The 15,643-nt window shown below is 64.7% G+C and overlaps 1 protein-coding gene across 2 annotated transcripts; it reads right to left on the reverse strand.

Annotated features, from left to right (window-relative positions):
* Positions 1 to 5,870: 5,870 nt before the first annotated feature.
* On the reverse strand, positions 5,871 to 15,495 carry FGR (FGR proto-oncogene, Src family tyrosine kinase). Of its 2 annotated transcripts, XM_063177283.1 has the most exons (13): positions 15,410 to 15,495; positions 11,603 to 11,663; positions 11,123 to 11,375; positions 10,930 to 11,032; positions 10,544 to 10,642; positions 10,297 to 10,400; positions 10,078 to 10,227; positions 8,923 to 9,078; positions 8,321 to 8,500; positions 8,161 to 8,237; positions 7,827 to 7,980; positions 7,214 to 7,345; positions 5,871 to 6,980 (listed from the first exon to the last, which is right to left on the reverse strand). In XM_063177283.1, the coding sequence occupies exons 3-13, from the start codon at positions 11,361 to 11,363 to the stop codon at positions 6,772 to 6,774; spliced, it is 1,605 nt and encodes a 534-aa protein (XP_063033353.1). In that variant the 5' UTR covers positions 11,364 to 11,375; positions 11,603 to 11,663; positions 15,410 to 15,495; the 3' UTR covers positions 5,871 to 6,771. The 2 variants fall into 2 exon arrangements, with proteins under 2 accessions (XP_063033353.1, XP_063033354.1); XM_063177284.1 differs by lacking the exon at positions 8,923 to 9,078.
* Between the last annotated feature and the right edge of the window lie 148 nt (positions 15,496 to 15,643).

Genomic DNA, 15,643 nt, shown 5'->3' on the forward strand with positions numbered 1-15,643 from the left:
CCGCCCCCTCCTCCGTCCCCTGCCTGCTCTTTCCTCCTTCCCTCTCCCCCCCTCCACCCCTCTATTTTATTTTTTCCGGGATTTTCTCTCCCCTCTACCGCTTAGCTTATTTTTTCCCCCTTTTTTTCCTTTTTTTTTTCTCTCCCCCTTTTTTTCACCTTTTTTTTCCCCCTTTTTTTCCTCCTCTTTTTTCTCCCCCCCCCCTTCGCCTCTCACACACACACAAAAGGCAGCGGAGCGGGAGGCGGAGGGGAACCGACCTCCCCTCTGCGCCTCCGCCGCTCGCCGCCTGCGGAAAGCAAAGAAAGACACAGCGCAGCAGAGCCCTGGCTTGCCGCTGCCTCCCCCCTTCCTCCTCCTCCTCCTCCTCCTCCTCCCTCCTCCTCCTCCTCCTCCTCCTCCTCCACCACCACCACCTCCTCCCTCTCTCTTGCCTTCTGCCGCTCCCGGCTTTGTGGGGGCTGGGATAAAAGGGGGGGAGCAGAGCCGGCGGCCAGGCGCGCCCAGCCCCTCGCTCCTCTCTCGGTGCGCGGCGGGGACCGCGGCTCCGCTCCGCTCCGCTGTCAGCGGCACGGCCAGCATCCGGCACCCCGGGGAGCCGTGCAGCACCGCCGGGGCATGCCGGGCCTTGTAGTCCTTCCTTTCCCCCCCTCTTTTTTTCCCCTCCTTCCTTCCCCCCCCCCCCTTTTTCTCCTCCCAGTCGCTGCGAGGCGCGCAGGGAGGGGCGCAGACGGGCGCGCGGCCGCCGAGCGCCGCCCTGGGAGGGGGCTCCGCACAGACAGGGGACACTTTGGGGGGGATACCCGGGGCACGGTGCCCCCCCCGGCTGCCCCCGCTCGCCGCGGTCCCGCCGGGATGCGCGGGGCGTTGCTGCCCTCTCCCGGGGTGCGCCCGCACTGCGCGCCCCCTCCTCGGGGAGGCCGGGTTTGGGCACGCACACGGGGCTCTCTGCAGCCCCCTCCCCACAAACTGGGGTGCACGGGTTCGTGGCTGTCTGCAGGGCAGCCCCCCTGCGCCCTCGCGCACCCCACGGAGCTGAGTGTGCCCAGGGTGCCCGTGGAGCTCAGTGTGCCCATGGAACCGAGTGTGCCCATGGAACCTGATGTGCCCATGCAGCCCAGTGTGCCCAGTGTGCCCACGGAGCTCAGTGTGCCCAGTGTGCCCGTGGACCCCAGTGTGCACATGCAGCCCAGTGTGCCCGTGGAGCCCAGTGTGCCCATTGAGCCAACCACATCTGTTTTTCCTTTCCCCCCACCTCCCCAACTTTTAACTCTTTTTTATTTTTTTTTTTTTTTTTTTTTTTTATCAAAAGCTCTCTCTGAGTCCTAGCAATATCCCTGCTGTTTGATAACACCTGCTCCTCCAGTTTTTTGTGTCCCCTCTTGGCATGTGATAAAGGGAGTGCCAGGTGGAAAGGTGATGAGCAAGGCCCCTTGGGACAGGGGTGGCAGAGCAGGGATCTGCCTCCCAGCTTTCCGAGCACCCATAACCTCCCTCCCCACAGCTCCACGGAGCATCTCCCCAGCACCAAGTCCCGTCGCTGTAATGTTCCCGAGCTGGGTAGATACAATACAATTAAAGTAGATAATACCAGCGATGTTTGTTATGACATCGTGGTTTTGTGAGTGACGAGTGAAGGGTTAACTCCAGGGAATTGGGAATATTGCTTGCTGCTAATAACACGTGAGTCATCGATGGAATAACGCATGGGTGCAGGGAGAGACACAGCACCTGGCTTTACAGCAGCCCTTTGCCTCGCCAGTGTGGGGCACGCTGGGGGTTTCACGCGTGTTTTTGGATCAACAGGCAGCGAGGAGGGAATCTGAGCTCCAGACACGCTGCTCACCCAGCTTCACTGCTAAACTGGATGGGCTGGTGAGCTTGAGAGCTGTCCTCCAGCTTGGGACCTACTGCAAGTGGAAAGGTGCAGCTGCATCCCCTCGGTGCACCCCAGCAGGATCAGCGGGGCCGGTTTGGGGCTGGCCGGGCTCTGCACACCAGGGCAGGCATGGGGAGCAGGCTGCACTGCTCCTGGAGCCGAGCAGAGTGCAGGCCTGGGCTCCAGCCCGGTCAGCAGAGGAATCTGCACACGCAGACAGGATCGCTGCAATTGCTGGTGGCTGATGTGAGCAACTTTGCAGGCTTCCTCGTCCCCTCGCCCTGAATGTCAGCTTTGAATTTTCTGCTATTTTTAGGGATGGTTAAAAAAAAAAAAAAAAACCACCGAGGAGTATCCCCTCCCTTCTGGCTTTGCAGGGCTCTGTGCCCCATGAAATATTGCAAGGCTGTGGATTACTGTACCTGTGCAGGGACGGGGGAGAGGGACAGAGGGACAGGGCAGGGAAGAGAGAGAGGTCGTGCAAAACCCATGAATTGCAAGCAGAATGGGTTAGAATGTAAAAGATTTATTAATTTAATCCAAAGCATTAAAAGGTCATGTATTAATCAAAGAGATGCTTAAAACTGTCAAAGTCCTTTGTCAGGTTTGAAGTGCATCTCTATAGTTATCATAAAATATATATACCGGTCTGGCACGGAGCCCCGGGCAGGGCTGGAGGAGGATGAGGATTTGAGTGGGGGGCTTTGCAGTGGGAAGGACCCCCCCACCTGGCCCTGCCAGGCTCCCGTGGGTGCCCAGCACCCCACGTTGGGCTGGGTGGGTCACCCTGCTCGGGCCCAGGCCTGGCTTGATCCCTGCTCGTGCCCTGTGTGGTTTGGGTGTGTTTGGGGTCTGGGTTTGGGGCAGAGGCGGGTTGGCAGCGGGGTGCCCCGCTCGTCCCCGTGGGCACAGGCGGCTGCAGCGGCGGCAGCGGGCACCGGGCGGGGAGCGGTGCCCGTGCCACCCGCGGGGCCCAGCCCCGCCGGATTTCCCTTCGGCCGGGGCGGGTCCCGGGGCCGGCCCGGGTCAGGGCGCGCTCCCCGCCGGTGCTGTGTCAGCAGCGTTGGCGTGGGCTAACGCTACCATCTAGCGGCTGCTCTGCCGCCGCCGGCCCGGCCCGGCCCGGCCCCCGCGCCGCCCCCGAGCCGCCCCGAGCCGGGCCGGCCGGGCTGCCCGGGTCTGGCCCCCAGGCTGGGCCTGGCCGGTCACCCCCAGCGGCACAGCCCGGGCTGGGAGCAGGGGGGCAGGAGGCTCTGGGGGGCTGTGGGGAGAGCTGGGGCAGGGGATGGAGAGCGAGGAGACAGGGGAAGGGTTTGGTGCTGTGCTGGGATACAGGAGCTGCCCTTGTGGGGAGCACTGTCCAGAGACCCCGATGGGGTCTGGGCTGGGGGTCCTGACCTTCCAAGGTCTGTGAGAGTTGTGGTCCAGCCAGGTTTTGTCTCCATGAAGGTAACTGCGCAGAAAAGCCCAATTCGTGCCTGAATTCCAGCACCAGGCTGCCCTGGAGCAGCAGCAAAGCCTTTCCCGGTTTCTCCCAATAAAACCATTTCCGAGCAGCCTGAGGCCAGCAGAACAAGCTCCACTGCGCCCCTCCCCATCTCCCGTGTTTGCTCTGTCACCCAACCATTCCCACCCCCAGGAAACCTCCATCCCAAGTCCACAGACTGCTGTCACAGATGCTGCTGTTGTCAGCGCACAACTCTTCCCAATTATCTGTTGTTTTTCCGTGGAGAAAGGTGTCCCCTCACAGTGACTGCTGCTGAGCTGCTGGGTGACTGCAGATAAGTCATCTGTGCCTCAGTTTCCCCTCTGAGGGGACAGTGCCTGCAGGCCTGGGCTGGCAGGGCTCAAGCCTGGTCAAGCCTAAACCCACATTTTTGGCCATTTTCCACTGTTGTCTGGCCACTGCTGCCGCAGAGACGTGGCTCTGCTCCACGGCCCAGGGCTCTGTGGGCTCTGCCAGTCCCCGGGGCTGGGGGCACAGGGCTGAGCCCCCGCCCTGCTGTGGGTGGGCATGGTCCTTGGGGGTCCCAGGGGTCCCTAGCTGCACCCAGGGGCACAGAGGGAGGGTGGCACTGCTGTCCATGCCAGGCTCTGCAGCGCCAGCCATCTGCAGCATCCCCACACTCTGCCCTGGCACCAGGGGGGCTCGCTGCCTCCAGACCCCCCCGTGCTGGCAGAGCAGCCAGGCACAGCCAGGCCACCTGGGCCGGGCAGGTGTGCGGGCAGGAACGGGGCAAGGGGGTGGGCACCGTGGGGACGAGGGTCCCGCAGCACCGGGGACCTGGGGGCGCTGGAGGGACCCGCGGGTGCGGGGCAGGGCCGGGGAATGGGGCTGGGCTGCTCTCTGTCCCCTCTGGAGCTGCGCAGGGACCGGCCAGCCGTAGGGGAGGGGGCACAGGGCAGCCCCAGCTCTGAGCTGGGCTCTGCCCCTCCAGCCCTTTGGTGCAGAGGGCATTTTCATGGGGGCACTGCAATGTGCCATTGTCAAACCATGACAAGCCCCCAGCTCTGAGCTGTGCTCTGCTCTTCCCCTCCAGCCCCAGCAAGCTCTGTAGCAAACCAAGCCTGCAGCACCTTCGGAGGGGTCCTGGCCTCCCTGCCCACCTGCCCATGGCTGCTGCCGCAGGGTGGGCCCTGCTGGAGCCACAGGAGCTCTGTGAAGGGCGACCCCGGGCTGTGCCCACCCACAGCTGCCCCTCCACCCCGATCAATACTGCTCAGCATTTACATAAAATCGATGCCCCTCCCTGCCCAGCCTGTGGTCACCCTGCAGCAAAATCCTCTAAGCCCCTCACCCTCCTGCTGGGGGAGGAGAGGATGAGAGGATGGGGACCAGGACGGGGGTCCCCCCTTCAGCCCCCTCACACAGGCACCTGCAATCTCGGGCCCCACATCCCCGAGGGCTTTCACAGCAATGACAGCAAATGGGGACACGCTCTGGTGACATGGCCGTGGTGGCACAGGGGTTACTGTGACAAATCCACCTGGCTCCTGACCCATTCTGCTGCTGGCACTGCTGGGGACAAGGGGCTTGGCTGGGACATGGGGAGGGTGGCATCACTTCAGGTTGGGCTGGACAGAGAATGGTGGGATCAGCCCCTCTGAGGGCGCGAGCAGGCAGGAATGGGCAGCAGCAGGGATGGAGCTGGGGCTGGGGCTGCTGGTGCCAGCCAGGCCTCTCCCGTCCCTGCCACACCATCTGCCCTGTCCCACAGCCCCGGGCAGCCTGCCACCCTCCTGGCTGGGCCTGGCCCTTCCCCAGGGCTGGGGCAGCAGGGGCACGTCCAGCCCTGCTCCTCTCCACCACCATGTGCATCAAACGCCCTTGTAGGAGGTGTGAAGATGCCTGGCGGTACCCAGGGATGGTGGCATGCCCCGAGACTCCTGGTATGTCCCCAGACCCCTCAGCATATCCCCACAGCCCCTGCTATGTCCCCAAACCCCTGCCCCCCTCCCCACATGCATTTTCCCCATAGCCTGAGCCCCCTGGCTGGGGTGGGGGCCAGTCCCTCCTCCCCATCGGTGCTGAGGAATTCATCACCGGCACAGCTGGGCCCTGCTGGGGAGACCAAGCTGCAAGGAAAATTAACCCCTTCCTCCCCAGGCTGCCAGCACAGGAGCCCTCCCTGCCACAGCTGGCAGGAGGGACAGTCCCCTCCTGCATGGGGGCAGCTTTGCAAACCCCAACGCTTCCCAACCCAGCTCTCCAGGCTTTTATTCACAAGGAAGCTGGTGTGTCCCTCCCCACATGGCCCTTGGGCAGGGGGATTTCTCTGCTCCCCCCTTGGAGGAGCTCCCAGACCTGTGCCCTGGGGCTGGAGGGGGCAAGGGGGCATCCCTCAGTCCTGGCTTGGCTCCTGGGAGCCCCCTGCCCCCGGGATGGGTGCCCCCACCCCAAACCCTGTAACTCAGCGTTGCCCCCAGCTCTGAGCACCCCCAGGGCTTTTGCCCTCCTGGGGCAGGGGCAGAAGGACCCGGGCTGCCCCAGTTTGTTAGAAAGGTTTGATTTTTCTGTATTTACAGACTTCATTAAAAAAAATAAACAACAAATCCCTGCCCTTCCCTCTCGCCATGGCACTGCCCACCCACAGCCCGGCCCTGGGGGCGGGGGCGTTACTGGCCATGGGGCACAGGACTCCAAACGGGGGTGCGTGGAGGGGCAGCGGGCAGGGGGCACCCTCCATTCACACCGACACCCCCCCGGACCCCGCGATTCCTGCTGCAGAGGGCAGAGCCGAGCTGGGGCTGCCCCATGCCGTACCCTCGTCTGCCCCACGGGGCAGGAGGAGCAGAGCTGCCCCCCGCCTGCTGGGCCCCCAGCACTCCCCGTGTCCCCCCGGCCCCAGGGCAGGCACGGTGGGCGTTTGGCTTTCAGGACGTGGCTCTACCACAAAGCAGAGAGATGGGGGACAAGGGGGTCCCCCGAGCACTGGGAGCCCTTGGGGGGGTCGATGGCTGCTTGGGGGAGGCATATAAAATCTCATAAATTAAAGGAGACACCGGGGAGGGAGGGCTGAGATGACCTCGCACAGGTCGGTGCCGGGACTTGGGGGGCTGAACCCCCCAGCTGTGCTCCCAGAAGAGATTGGGGCGGCAGGGGGAGCTCCCCTTGCCCTCTGTGGGTCTGGGGGTGTCCGGGGGGTTCACAGGGCTCCCCACAGTCCCCCCTGCAGCCAAAGCCCTCCTCAGGTTCCAAGCTGGGTGTGAAGGCAGTAAAGGGACTGGGGTAGGGCGGCTGGGGCACACAGGTTTGTCTTCTCTCTGAGTCCAGCATCCTTGTGCAAAGCCCTGTGCCCGCCCTGAGCACAGACAAAGGAAGCAACCACCTCTAAAGAAAGAAAGATTCCCCCAAAGCCACCCCGGAGGCTCCCGGCAGCGCCAGCAGCAGGTCACTGGTTGTCCCCGGGCTGGTACTGGGGCTCGGTGGCTGTGAAATAGTCCTCGAGGAAGGACTGGAGGTACTCGAAGGTGGGGCGCTCCTCGGGCTCCCTGCGCCAGCACTGCACCATCAGCTCGTGCAGGGAAGGGGGGCAGCTCCCCGGGCACTGCATGCGGTACCCCCGCTCCACCTGCTCCAGCACCTCGCGGTTGTTCATCCCTGCGGGACAAGGACCCTGGGCTCAGCAACAGCACCACCTCGGACATGCCAGAGCTGAGGGGGAAACTGAGGCACACAGCGGCACTGTCCTGGGGTTTGGGTGGGAGCCCAGTTCAGCACTGGTCCCTCTGAGGGGGAAACTGAGGCATGGGAGGAGCCTTGCTGAGGAGGTCAGCCCCTGTCTGTGCCCTGCCCGGCCCACCCCGGGGGTGCACCTGCCCCAGGGGCCGTACCTGGGTAGGGCACGCGGCCTTTGGTCACCAGCTCTGTCAGGAGGATGCCAAAGGACCAGACATCCGACTTGATGGTGAACCTCCCAAAAAGCGCAGCCTCCGGAGCCGTCCACTTGATGGGGAACTTGGCACCTGCAATGGGACACAGGTGAGCCATGGCTGGGCTGCACCTGCACCCAGAGCACCCTGCACCTGGTGCACTCACCTCTGGGGACAGCCCACACCTGGACATCCCACACCAGAGGTGCCATCGCCTGAACTGCCCCTGCTGAGGGTGTCCTGCCCCCGGGGTACCCTGAATGGGGGGCACCCTGCTCTAGGGGCACCCCGTGCCTGGGGCAGCTCACACATGGGACACCCAGCACCCAAGGCATTGGGGATACCCTGCCCCTGGGGTTCCCATCACCTGGGACATCCATCATCCAAAATACCCACACCCTGGGCACCTGTCCCTGGGGGTACCCATTCCCTGGGACACCCATAAATTTGGGGTGTCCATCACCCCGTTCCCTGGCACACCATAACTTGGGGCATCCAAGCCCCGGTCACCCAGCCCCGGGAGGGCCATCTCCAGGCTAGGGGACACAGCAGGGGACACTGCGGGTGCTCCCACCCTGCCGAGCCGTGTACTCATCGTCCTCGATGAGGCGCGCGAGGCCGAAGTCAGCGATCTTGCAGACGAGGTTGTCTCCCACCAGGATGTTGGCAGCACGCAGGTCCCGGTGGATGTAGTTCATGCGCTCGATGTACGCCATGCCCGCCGCAATCTGGGGGGACGGAGCACTGGAGATCCCCAGGACACCCCAGGGCGCCCCCACCCTGCAGCAGCCCCCGTACCTGGGCAGCCATGTCCAATCTGATTGGGCACCTGCCCCAATCTGGGGCTACAGAGCAGTGGAGACCCCAGCACAGCCCGGGCGCCCCCCACCCTGCACCAGGCCCCGTACCTGGGCAGCCATGTCCACCAGCTGGGGCAGCTTCAGGTAGCGCCCGTCCCCGTCCTTGAGGAAATCCAACAGGCTGCCTGCAGGCAGAAGGAGTCTGTCAAAGACCCCCAGACCCAGGGGTGCCCTCCCTGTGAGCCCTCCAGGCAGTGCCCCCGCTGACCCTGGCTCATGAACTCGGTGACGATGTAGATGGGCTCCTCCGACACCACGGCGTAGAGCTGCACCAGCTTGTCGTGCCGCAGCCGCTTCATGATCTGGGCCTCCTCCAGGAAGGCCTCGGGGGACATGGTCCCTGGCTTCAGCGTCTTCACTGCCACCTTGGTGGTGCCATTCCACGTCCCTGCATTGGGGACGCAGAGTCACCGTGAGCCCAGGGGACAGCCAGCCCAGGACAGAGGGCTGTGTGATGGAGAGCTGTGTGCGTGCATGCCTGTGTGAGTGGATGGATGGATGGATGGATGGATGGATGGATGGATGGATGGATGGATGGATGGATGGATGGATAAGGAATCAGGGCAGGGCAAGGCAGGGATCCCTGGGCAGGGACTGTGATCCCACTGCATCCCACCCAGGACAAGGAGTTCCCCTCACCCCCGTACCAACCTCACCCCATTCCCAAACCCTTCGTGGATTCTGTGCCAGTTTCAATCTCCCCCACACAAGCAGGTACCTCCTGGCACCTGTGGTGCTCCCGGCCAGGACAGAAGGAAGCTTCTCCTGCCTGCTGTGCTCCCCAGCCCTGGCCGGCCGGGCCAGCCTTACCCATCCACACGTCTCCGAAACATCCCATGCCAAGTTTCCTGTCCAGGGTGACGGATTCCCGAGCTATCTCCCAGGCGTCCTTAGCTAATCCCAGGGTCTGGGGCTTCACGGCAGGGCACGGGTGGGTGAGCAGATGGCACAACCCGTCATTGTACTCTGCAGGGGATGGGGGCAGGCAGGGAAGAGGAGGGAGGGGATGTGATGGGATGAAGGCAGCATGCATGAGTGGAGGAAGCAGATGATGCCGGAGGAAGAGGATGACGAAGGTGGGACCCCCTGGCCTGGTGCTGTGGTCCCATCTGCAGTGGGGGTCTGCTTGCCCATGCAGAGGTGACATGGGGCATCCTGAGGGACCCATGTGAACCCAGAGCAGGACATGGGATAATTCCTCATGCCAGCAAATCGGTGTCTCTCAGCCTGTCCTGGCAGGCACGAGCTTTTCCCAGTGGGGCGCCAGGCCTGGGGTACCCCCACGTCCCCCCTGCCTCTTGCCTGGCTTGCCCACCAGGCCCTACCATCCAGACTTCCCCGAACTGCCCATTCCCCAGCTTCTTGAGGAGCTGAGGGACTCGCGGGGGATCTCCCACACGTCTTTGGTTTTGACTGAGAGGTCGGCCAGTTTGGGGGTTCCCTTGTGGCACGGCACAGCCAGGCGGCAGCACAGCCCAGCCGCCCGCTCTGCAGCACGGGAGCAGGGAGGGGACAGGAGTCAGAGTGGGCACGGAGCCCCCACCCTCTGCTCCCCTCCCACCGCCCCAGACACCACCGAGGCTCCTGGATCACCCATCACCCCCAGCCCTCTGCTCCCCTCCCACCGCCCCAGACACCACCGAGGCTCCTGTGTCACCCACTCACCCCCAGCACAGAAATGCAGCCCCTCCACCTGCCCCAGGGACAGCTCTGCACCCCCTCGGCTGGGCTGGACCCCCAGTCCCCCCAGCTGCACCCAGGGTCATGCCCACCCACCAGAGACAACGGGAACTCACTGCACCCTGGGCATGGAAAAGGGGACACTCAGGGACCCCCTAATGCCACCAACATAACAGTCCCCTCCTTCCCCAGCTCAACCCCCTCAGCCCCATCTCTTACCAAAGGGTCTTCTGAGCTTTCCCTACCCCTCCTATTGCCCCGCTTGTGCCCCTCACCCCACCCTACCTATATAGTGCTGGACCAGCTGCTGGACAGTGCTGAACTGGGCACGGGTGGTGATGTAGTACCCCCCACTGTCCAGCTTCCGAATCTTATAGTGCTTGACGTGGTCTCCCTTGGCCTCATCCCAGTCCCGGATGGAGAGGGAGTAGGCACCTGCGTGGGACACGGGTCAGGGAGGGACACGGGGCACAGCCCCTGGTGCCCCCAGCCCTGCCCCTGTACCTTTGGTGGTCTCGCTCTCCCGGATGAGGAAGGTGCCCCTGGAGTTGCCGTGGCACAGGAGCTGCCGCTCCGCGTCCTTGCGCCCGATCTTCCCAAAGTACCACCTGCCACAGTGAGGGGGCTCAGCGCCAGGAGGGGACCACGGAACCCCCGTGCCAGCACTGAGCACTGCCGGGGCTCACAGGGACCCTGGGCCCGGGGCAGGTGGGGTTGGGGTGTGTCTCCCTCCCTTGTCCCCACTACTCACTCTTCCGCCTGGATGGAGTCCACAGGGGCCACGTAGTTGCTGGGGATGTAGCCCGTGGCTCCCGAGCTCAGCGACCTGGCCTCCCACCAGTCCCCCTCCCTGGGGAGGGAAACAAGAGAACGTGGAGGAGGAGGGACAGACAGACAGACAGACAGACCCGCCACCGTGTGCATCCCCACCCTGCACGCAGCACCCCGGACCCTGCTCCCCGTCACCCATCTCTGCTGAGAGCACCCAGCTCACGGCCCTGGCCCTGGCGCTGGGTGATGGAGCCCAGACACCGCCTGGGTCCCCAGCCTGGCTCCTGGGGGGCTACCCGGGGCACCAAGGCCCCTCCCCGGGGTGGCGGGGAGGTGCTGGGGTGGCAGGAGGTGCGGGGGGCTCACGTGTTGTTGATGATGTGGAATTTCTCCCCTTTCTGGAATGTCAAGTCATCCTCCGTCCTGGCCTCGTAGTCGTACAGGGCGATGAAGAGTGTCACCCCGCCGCCTGCGGCACACGGAGGGGACGGCGGTGACCCCGGGCAGGGCAGGACGCCCCTCCCTGCCTGCCTGCCTCCCTGCCGAGCCGCCCGCTGACCTGAGAGCGCGCCGCTCCGCGCCTGCAGCCCGCCGCAGGGGAAGGCCCCGGGCTCCGCAAAGGACGGGCCCGAGGGCAGCGCCGGCCCCTGGAAGTTGTTGAAGTCGGGGATGCGGGTGAAGATGGCCCCCGGCTGCGTGGGGTCGGGGTCGTACTGGGAGGCAGGGGGCTGCAGGGAGCCCCCCTCGCCCCCCGCCTGCCCCTTGCCAGCCCCCCTCTCTTTGCAGGGCACGCAGCCCATCCTGGGCACCGCCTGTGGGACAGAGGGTCCGTGAGCCCCGCGCCCCCCTGGCAGGGGCACACACGGGGCCAGTGCGCACATGGAGAGGCCCTGGGGCACCCTGCCACCCCCCAGCTGGCGCACTGGACAGCAGGGGGACGCGGGGTCCCCGTGGGCCAGTGGCACTGCTGCAGGAGGGCTGTGCTGCCCGGGGGACCCCACGATGGCACCCGTGGGTGCTCCACGGCGGCCCCACTCACTGCGACGGCTCCTCTGGTCACTCCAGCTGCTCCATGGCACTCCAGGGAGGAGAAGAGTCGCCTGTGGACACCAGGGAGGGCATCAGGTGGGGGCAACACCCTCGCAGGGGTTCGAACACCCTTGCCACGGGCTGTAACACCCCTCCATGGGATAAAATCCCCCTGTACAGGCTGCAACACCTCTGCATGGGCTGAAGCACCTCTTCCAGGGCTGCTGCACCCCTGCACATGCTGAAACACTTCTACCAAGGGCTATAATACCCCTGAATAGATTGAAACACCCCATGACAGGATGCAACACCCCTGCTATGGGCTACAACACCTCTACACGGAGTGCAACACCAACGGCACGGGCTGCAACACCCCTTGCATGGCTGTAACACCCCTGCCTGAGTTACCACACCCTGCACAGACCGAAGCACCGTGCACAGGCTGTGATACCCCTGCACGAGCCACAACACCCCTGCACGGGCTACAACAGCCCTTCACAGGCTGCAACCCCCCTGCATGAGCTAAAATGATCTGCATGATCTGCAACACCCCCACAAAGCTGCAGCATTCCTCCGAGGGCTGCAACACCCCGGTGTGGGCTGAAACCACATCCTCCAGTGGGTTTTTCTCTCACTGCGTCCTCACCACACTGCTCACGTCCTTTCAGGCCATGTGTGTCCCAAGGCTGAAGGGGAGCCAGACCCCAAAACGTCCCCATCCCCACAGCCCCTGCTTGGTGGGTGTGGGTGTTTTGGGGAGCGAGGTCCCCGCTCACATCGCTGTGGTCAGCACAGGCTCTTCCGGCCACATGTGGGGAGAGAGAAGGTGTCACAGAGGAGGAGGAGGGGGAAATCAGACCTCTCCTGTCACGGCTGTATGGAGACGTCCATCCCCAGCCCTGTTATTGCCCTGGCGGCTGGACAACCACACACACCAGTCTGCAGCATGGCTCTGTCTCCAGCTGAGAGCAGAGGGAAGCAGCAGGAAGGTGTCCTGCCCTCTGCACTCCAGGAGCAGGAGGAGACAAAGGTTTGGGGTGGATGAGATGTTTCAGGCAGGTTTTCCCAATCATGGTTATTGATTCCCTTTCTTCTCTCTCAGTAGGGGTGGAAAGAGCCCAGCTCTCCCCTTCCATCACTGCTTTCCACACTGGTGGTGTGGCAAGGCTGCAGCCGTTGCCAACAGGGCAGCGTTGCCAAATCTGAGGAAACTCGGCTGGTTGGGGGTTTTATTCCTGATAATTAGTGGCTATTTAAACTGATGAGCAACCCTGGCTCTCACAAACCCTGTCCCCCCTGGGTGGGAATCATCTCCTCTACACATTCAGAAACTTCCCATTTTGCAGAATTTCAGCGCTGACCAAGCAGTGGAGCTGCCACAGGTGCCAGCAGGGACAGGGATGGCAAGGAGCACCTTCCATTCAAGTGGAACCCCCTGTGCCCCATGGAGGGTTTAGGTGATGTGCAGCAGCATGGCACCCAGGCTTCCCCTTGCCTGCACACCCAAGAGCCCCCGAGCTCACCCCGGGGTGGCTCCATCCCCTCGCTGCCCACGGGGAGGGGACGCAGCTGGTGCCGTGTCCGATGGCTGCACGGCGGTGCCTGGCTCCGGCTCTCCCCAAAAGGAGCTGCTGGAGCCGGGGAGCAGATGGCAGCTGAGCCCTTCCCGAGCTGCCAGGTCCCGCCCGCGCTGAGCCCCGGCCAATTCCTCACCCCTGTCCCGCCGGGCAGGGCTGGGCACGGAGCAGCCACAGCCCCGGCTGCCCCTCCATCTGTTCCCCGGGCCCCTGGGACACCGGGCAGCTCAGCCCCATCCCCAGCTGCTAGGCAGGGCACAATGTCCCTTGCGCACCCCATTGTCACCCCACATGTCACCCAGAGTGCTGAGGTACCCCTGGGGTCACCTCCCTGCCCTGCACCATGGGGTAAGTCAGGCTCTGGGGGGATGCAGCCACATGGAGCCATGTGGGGTGCTGGGAATGCCACACCCCGTGCCGTGGGGACAGCCATGGTGGCATTTGCCGGGCTGAGGGGCCCACGGCGCCCTGGGCAGGAGGTGGCTGCCAGAGGAACTCACGCAGCAGCCAGGCAGTGGGAAGAGGAAGCAGCAGGAGCACGGTGTGGGCTGGGGGGAGGAAGAGGATGGTGCTGTGGCCAGCAAGGGCCCACAGGACAGGCAGGACCTGGTGCCCTGGGGATGGTGACAGCTGGGAGGGTCAGGCAGGGAGGACAGCAGGGCTGCAGCCCCCTGGCTGTCCTGGATCCCTCCGTGTCTTGTCCCACACTGACACCCTGCATTGCTCCGTGCAGACCCGGCTCCTGCTCCCTGGGAAGAGGAACCGAGAGGGCTGCACAGCCAAGCCTGGTGCCACCGAGGTTCCTCTGTCCCCCTGTGGCTCTGGAGCTCCCTGGGCCCAGCAGGAAAACCTGGGCACGAGGCAGCTGCAGGGCAGAAGGGGAAGGTGGATCACTGGGACACAGGACCTGGAGCTGTGTCACCGTCCCATGCCCAGGACCCCACAGACCTGAGGACGGGACAGGAGCCCACATCTGCTCCTTGTTCCAGCTCTGTGGCTGGTGGCAGCCTGTCCCTGCCCCTTCCCCACTGCCCCCAGCCCCAAGGCCACCCCGATGATACCTGGAGTGGAGCCCTGCTCCAGCTCCAGCCCTCCCAGTTCACCCAGTGCCTGGTGAGCCCCTGTGGCTCCCAGTGGGAGCAGGCTCCTCCAGAACAAGGGGTGCACGGAGGGATGGCCCCCATCCCCTGCATGCCCACAAGCAGGGCTATTCCCTGGGATGAAAACTGAAGGACTTGCCATCCCCCAAATTGATCTTCTCTGCAAGGCCACCTGTCAGCCACAGGGCCCACGGCAGAGGGGTCCCCTGCCCCCCTCCCTGGCTCAAGTTGCTCAGTGCAGAGGGAGCCCCCCTTGCCCAGGCTTCCAGCCCCATCGCTGGCTGGGAAAGCAGGATTTCCGCTGGAAGAAGAGCAATTCCCGGATCCAAGGGGCTGCAGGGGCGGAGGGAGGGAGCCGGCCAGGGCTCCAAATACAATGTCCCGGGAGGAGCGGGGTGGGGAGGGAATTGTGCAGGGCAGGAAGCAGCGAGTTCCTGTCCCTCCTTGGGACACACCAAGGATCAGGGACGGAGCAGAGCTGCAGGGACCGGGGGGAGCATCCGCCCCGGCCGGGGCCTGAGCCCCTGCAGCTCCCCCAGCCTCAGCCACGAGAGCTCAGCCTGCAATAAAGCGCTGGCTGGGCTGGGAGCCCACGGGCACCTGCGGGGACGGAGGGCACAGGTGTGTGTGTGTGTCCTGTCCCCTCCCCAGCCTGCGGGTCCCGCACGGTGAGGGCTCCATGTGCTCCGCAGGCTCCCCGACGTGGTGTTAATCCCCGTTAGTGCCGGGATGGTGAGCTGGGGCTGGTGGTGCCCCGGACCTTCTCACACACCCCGCAGCCCCCAGACCTTCACACACTGACCTGCTGCCCCCGGGACGGTGAGCTGGAGCTGGTGGGTGCCCCGGACCTTCACACCCGCCCCGCAGCCCCCGCTGACCGGCTGCCCCCGGGATGGTGAGGACGGGGGTCTCCTCCCACCCCCGGGCGTTCCCAGGGAAGCAGGGAGGGCACAGTGAGAGCAGCCCCCCAGCAGTCCCCACCAGTGTCGCGGGGCTCTGTCCCCCAGCTCAGGGGCCGCCTCCCCCGGGACCCCCGCACACGGAGGGGGCATCTCCCAGCAGCGCAGGGCCAGGGGATTGAGACCCCCGCGCTGTGACAGGGCTGAGCCCCGCACCCTGCCCCTCACAGCGCACACGTACCTCCTGCCGTCAGCGCTCCTGTCCGGCCGGCATGGACCCCTCCCCTCGCACGGGGCTCCCTCCGGGACCACCGGGCAGCCCCGCTCGGGCCGCGCCGGGGCTGCGGGGGCGGCGGCCGTGGGAGAGCGGGAGCGCCCGGCCGAGAGCTTCCCCTGTCTCTGCTCGGCTCTGGCAGCCGAGCAAGAGCTTCCCCTCCCCTCGCCCCCCCTTCCTCCCCGCGCTCGCAGCAATGGT

This window comes from Melospiza melodia, chromosome 27 (assembly GCF_035770615.1).
Source record: "Melospiza melodia melodia isolate bMelMel2 chromosome 27, bMelMel2.pri, whole genome shotgun sequence".
Taxonomy (NCBI): Eukaryota; Metazoa; Chordata; class Aves; order Passeriformes; family Passerellidae; genus Melospiza; species Melospiza melodia.